Source organism: Helianthus annuus, chromosome 13 (assembly GCF_002127325.2).
Source record: "Helianthus annuus cultivar XRQ/B chromosome 13, HanXRQr2.0-SUNRISE, whole genome shotgun sequence".
Classification (NCBI taxonomy): Eukaryota; Viridiplantae; Streptophyta; class Magnoliopsida; order Asterales; family Asteraceae; genus Helianthus; species Helianthus annuus.
In genome coordinates, this window is record NC_035445.2 from 168609894 (window position 1) to 168615980 (window position 6087).

General features: G+C 37.6%; 1 protein-coding gene across 1 annotated transcript; it reads left to right on the top strand.

Moving 5' to 3' along the window:
* The first annotated feature begins 570 nt into the window (after nt 1-570).
* LOC110886338 (putative disease resistance RPP13-like protein 1) lies at nt 571-4776 on the top strand. The gene has a single exon (XM_022134114.2). It carries the CDS (start codon nt 787-789, stop codon nt 4774-4776), a length of 3990 nt encoding a protein of 1329 aa, XP_021989806.1. The 5' UTR covers nt 571-786.
* Nucleotides 4777-6087: the final 1311 nt, after the last annotated feature.

Below are 6087 nucleotides of genomic sequence, written 5' to 3' on the forward strand. Positions count from 1 at the left end.
GTTTTCTAGTAACAATCATCATGTAAATGTCAAATTAATCTCTGACTTGAAACTAAGGGCTTTGGGTTTTGGATAAAAAAAACAGTCAATTAAGAAAAACTTAACGAACAACCATAAACAGGTTATATAACACAACTTTTTGCTCATTTTTCTCGAATCATATATCTTCATTGCAGCTTGAATTTAAGTCGGTTACACCCTCAAGACCACCAATCTCTCCAAAGATGGATGTAACATCATCCAACAACGATCCCTGTTGCCTCTCTCTGTCATGATATTATAAATGTGATGATGCTATTCATTAATTGTATCCACAATGCATTGTGAAGGCTCGCTCATGTATAAGTCAAAGAAATTGGTAAAACTGAATGTCGGCAACTGTACATCATAGAACTTAAAATAATTGCCCACTATGCAAAAGCATCCTTCTATAATTGCCCACTATGCAAAAGCATCCTTCTTTTCAAAAAGCAAAACAATTAAAAGCAATTAGTGTCGAAAACTTAATATAAAGTGATACACGTTCATATGAATAATAATAATAATAATAATAATCAATTTCTCCATTATGAAAAGTAAGGAATATTAACAATTAAAAGCAATTGGTTGAATGACTAAAAAGAATGCTCTTTCTTATCTCCACTCATTCTTGTCTCCAATCAGACCACTCCCATCTTCTCTCCACTCATCTTATTTACCTACATTCATTCATACCATACAAACCAAACCAAACCAAAAACTACTCTCATTCCAATTTCCAGTTTACATCTTCACTCTTACTTAACAATGGCTGAAGCCGCTGCTGCTGCCCTCGTCAAAGTCATTTTTCAGAAGCTAGCCGATGAAGCCTTCAAGAAATATGCTCGTTCCCAGAATATTCACTCAGAGCTCAAGCAATTGGGGAGCACGTTGTCCCAGATCCAAGCTCTGCTTAATGATGCCTCACACAAGGAAATAACTGATGAATCTGTCAGACTATGGCTCAATAGTCTCCAACATCTGGCTTACGATATCGATGACGTACTTGACGAGGTGGCTACTGAAGCTATGCATCGTGAGCTGACTCCAGAATCAGAAGCAAGCACCAGCATGGTAAGAAAACTCATACCAACTTGCTGCACAAAGTTCTCACTAAGCCATAGGTTGAGTCCCAAGTTAGATAGTATTACCACCAAGTTACAACATCTACAAAAACAAAATCCTGGTTTGATTGTGAAAGGTGAAAAGCCAAAAATTAATACTAATAGAAGAAACGAAACCTCTTTGCCAGAACGTGATGTTGTTGGAAGAGAAGTTGAGAAAAAGAAATTGCTCAACCAGCTGTTAGTAGGTGAATCATCTAAGGAAAACTTTAGTATCTTACCGATAGTTGGTTTGGGTGGAGTGGGAAAGACCACTTTGGCTAGAATATTGTATAACGATACGCAGGTGAAAGATCACTTTGAACTCATGGCTTGGGTTTGTGTTTCCGATGAGTGTGATGTATTCAAAATAAGTGAAACCATCTTTGAATGTGTGGCTACAGAAAACAAACAGTTTAAAGATGTAAATCAGCTTCAAATTGCTCTTAGAGAGCAATTTAAGGACAAACGATTTCTGCTAGCACTTGATGATGTGTGGAATCAAAACTATGATGATTGGGAAATACTAGTGCGTCCATTTCATTCTGGGGCTGCTGGAAGTAGGGTAATCATGACAACGCGCCAGCAGGATCTGCTTAAAAAGATAGGTTTTAATCATGTAGACAATCTCGAGAGTTTGTCGCATGAAGATGCTTTGTCTTTGTTAGCTCTACATGCATTAGATGTAGATAACTTTGATTCACATGAAACACTTAAACCACAAGCTAAAGGTATCGTGAAAAAGTGTGGTAGTTTGCCTTTAGCTTTAAAGGCAATTGGAAGATTACTCAGAACAAAAACCGAGGGAGAAGAATGGGATGACGTGTTGAAAAGTAAGATATGGGATTTAGAAAATGCTGATGCAATTGTTCCAGCCCTAAGGCTAAGCTACCATGATCTTCCTGCTGATTTGAAGCGCTTGTTTGCATACTGCTCTTTGTTCCCAAAGGACTTTATGTTTGACAAGGAGGAGTTGATATTATTATGGATAGCTGAAGGGTATCTGAACGAGTCAACTGCAGACAAGTCACCAGAACGGTTGGGCCAGGAATATTTTGAGAAATTGCTATCAAGGTCCTTTTTTCAACCCGCACCTAATGGTGAATCGTTTTTTGTGATGCATGATCTCATGAACGATTTGGCCACATTTGTTGCTGGAGAATATTTTTTGAGGTTTGACAATCAGACGGAGATGGCAGAGGAAGCTTTAGGCAAGTACCGACATATGTCATTTATGCGTGAGGACTATGTAGGTTTCCAGAAGTTTGAGGCATTTCAAAGAGCAAGAAGTTTGAGAACCCTGTTAGCTGTATATGTTGGGGTAGAACAAAGCTGGAACACGCTTTACATATCCAATAAAATTTTGGTTGACTTACTTCCTCAGCTACCACTGTTACGGGTTCTTTCTTTGAGGCGTTTTAACATAAGTGAGGTGCCGGATGCCATCTGTAGTTTGAACCACTTGAGGTATCTTAATTTGTCTCGAACAAATATCTCAAAGTTACCTGAGAATGTTGGTAATCTTTACAATTTACAAACATTGATCGTTTTTGGTTGTGAGAGCTTGAGTACATTGCCTAAAAGCTTCCTAAAGCTCAAAAAATTGAGGCATTTTGACATCAGGGATACTCCGCATTTGAAGAAGCTGCCCTTGGGAATTGGTGAGTTAAAAAACCTACAAACTCTCCCCAAGGTCATCGTTGGAGGAGACGGTGACTTTGCAATAACCAAGCTTAAGGGATTAGAGAATTTACGTGGGGAACTTTCCATTGAAGGATTGCAGAAAGTGCAAATCCCAATGCATGCAAGGGAGGCAAACCTATCTCAAAAAAGGCTTACTAAGTTAAAGATGAAATGGGGTAATGATTCACAGAGAGGATCACTTGAGAAGGAGGTTCTTGCTGAGCTCAAGCCACACACTGATACGTTGAAACATTTTGAAGTTGAGTATTACGGGGGAGTAGAGTTTCCATGTTGGGTCGCGGATCCCACTTTTCATCAATTGGTTCATGTGTCGCTATGGGGTTGTAGAAAATGTACATCTCTACCGCCACTTGGACAGTTACCTTCACTTAAGGAGTTGTTGATTCAAGGAATGGATGATGTTAAAGTCATCAGTTTGGAGTTAAGTAGGACTACTGATGTTACCTTCCCTTCACTTGAAATTCTAAGGTTTGAAGATATGTCTAGTTGGAAGGTATGGTCAACCAATAGCGAGGTAATGTTTCCATGCCTTCGAGAGCTTCAAATAATCGAATGTCCCGATTTGATTGATGTCTCACTAGAAGCATTACCTTCACTAAGAGTTTTAAGGATAGAGGGATGTTGCGAAAGTGTGCTGAGAAGTCTGGTTAAAGCAGCTTCATCTACCACTAAACTGGAAATAAAATCAATTTTAGGGCTTACGGATGAGGTGTGGAGATCTGTCATAGTGAATTTCTGGGCGGTTGAAGAGCTATGCATACGAAAATGTGATGAGATAAGATACCTATGGGAATCAGATGCAGAGGCAAGTAAAGTTCTTGTAAATTTAAAGGAATTGAAGGTAAAGGATTGTAAAAAATTGGTGAGTTTAGGAGAGAAAGAGGAGGATGAGGATAACACTGGGAGCGATCTCTTATCATCTCTTAGGATGTTGTATATAGAGTCATGTGAAAGTATGGAGCGTTTGTGTTGTCCAAATAGCATTGAGAGTTTAGCTATCGAATGGTGTAGTTCAGTTAGAGATGTCTCCTTCCCAAGAGCAACAACAACAACAGGTGGAGGAGGGCAGAATCTCAAGTCACTTAGTATACTTGGTTGTGGAGATCTAAGATCAATAAATCAATTGAGTAACTCCACTCACCTCACCTCTTTGTCAATAACTGGTTGTGAAAACATGGAGTTATTTTCTGATCTTCATCAGCTATCAAATCTCACCTCGTTGTGTATAGATGGTTGTAAAAGCATAGAGACATTTTCTGACCTTGAGCTATCAAACCTCACCAGGTTGGAAATAGCAGGTTGTGAAAGCATAGAGTCATTTCCTAACCTCCATCTGCCAAATCTCACACATTTGTATATAGAAGGTTGCAAAAACATGAAGGCATTTGGTGACCTGCAGCTACCAAATCTAATCAGTTGGGGGATAAGTAATTGTGAAAATCTGGAGTCATTTCCTGACCTTCAGCTATCCAATCTCACCATGTTAAAAGAGATGGATATCACTAAGTGTCCAATGCTTGATGTTTCCTTTCCCCATGGGCTTTGGCCTCCCAAATTGGTTAGGCTTACAACAGGGGGGTTGAAAAAGCCCATCTCAGAATGGGGCAATCAGAATTTCCCAGCTTCCCTTGTTGACCTAATGTTATATGGTGAACCTGATGTGAGGAATTTCAGTCAATTGTCCCACCTTTTCCCTTCTTCTCTTACATCTCTGTACATATTGAAATTTGATAATCTGGAATCAGTTTCAACGGGGCTCCAACACCTCACATCCCTTCAACATCTCAGAATTAGCAGATGTCCAAAGGTGAACGATCTACCAGAGACGCTGTTACCTTCACTTTTGACTTTGAGTATATATCTTGATTGCCCAAAATTGAAAGAAAGGTGTGAAGGAAGAGGCTCCCACTACTGGCCACTCATCTCTCATATCCCCTGCATTAAAATATAGACTAGAGGTACTTGTTTATTAAATACCCTCTGTTAATCAGTTGATTTGTGTGATTGTACGGTTAATTTTGTTTTTTGGTTGCTAGTTTATCCGATGGAATTATGGAAGTGTTATAGTAATAGATAATGAAACTTGATTGAAGTTACTTCGAGTCTCCATTACAAAGTTGAATCCCATTCAGAAGTTGGAATATACAAATTAGGGTTTAGATCTGCATTTGGTTTGATTAATTTAGGCATTTTGTTTACTGTGGAGTTATGATAAAAAAAAACATTCATAGCTAATTTGATTAATTGTATTAATACTTGATATGAAGTCTGTGAATAACTTATATATTACAACTAAACTTTTGCAGGATCATATCCTAAAGGATCTTCTGGGTGATGGAACATTCACAGTTGACCAGGTCATATTCAAGAACAGAGAAAAGTCTCAAGGTGTGATTTTTCAGGGAAAGTATCTTGAGTAAAGTGCAGTAACACTCGCGCATATAATTACTGATGAATCAGCTAATAACAGACAAAGTGTCGATGACATAAGTGTAAGTTCCCTTTAAGTCAACAGCATTTGACTACCCCATAATATAACAAACTGGTTTTGATTATTAGTATTCATGATATAACACAGGATTTATTCATGAAAATCAGCTGGATTCAATATTCAAAGTGAAGGTCTTAAGAAATTGTCAAATATCGGACAAGATCATTTCTGGTAAGCTTATACTTTTTTCCCATAAAAATTATTGGTGGGTTGGATAACGAGTCAAAACAGGTTCGGGTTAATAATATTGTTGACTTTTTAGTAGGGTTGAACTCAGGCGGCTTGGAGTGTTGGACTCTGGTACAAACATTTTAATTTTCTTTTGACCTTATGGCCAATTAATGTTTTAACTATTATTACAAAAAATATACTATTTAGAATAGTCGTCTAAACTTTTTCTAAAGGAGTGTTTAGAAAGTAACATGTGTTTTGATTATGTTTTAATAACTTTAGAACCACTTGTATGGCTGTTCCTATTCTTTTGTAAGTTTTGGGGTCAAATGTAAATAAGGTTCCCCCTCCTAATATATATATTTTTGCCTAAAAGATCACATAATTATATTACACACACATATTATTTGGTTGAGACCATAGCTTATTTGTTGTATATAATTGAATTGAATATAAAATAAATAGAGGTTGGCTTCTATACAAGACGAGTCTTGTATGAAGCATACGTGAGTATTTAAGCCATCGATCTTTTTAAGATCTATGGCTCAAAGTAATCCAGTGGCATTTTCGTAAATATGAGATACAAACAATTAAAGAAAC

Excerpts from the sequence above, each read along its gene's own strand:
- LOC110886338 (XM_022134114.2), top strand. The coding sequence starts at position 787 with ATGGCTGAAGCCGCTGCTGCTGCCCTCGTCAAAGTCATTTTTCAGAAG.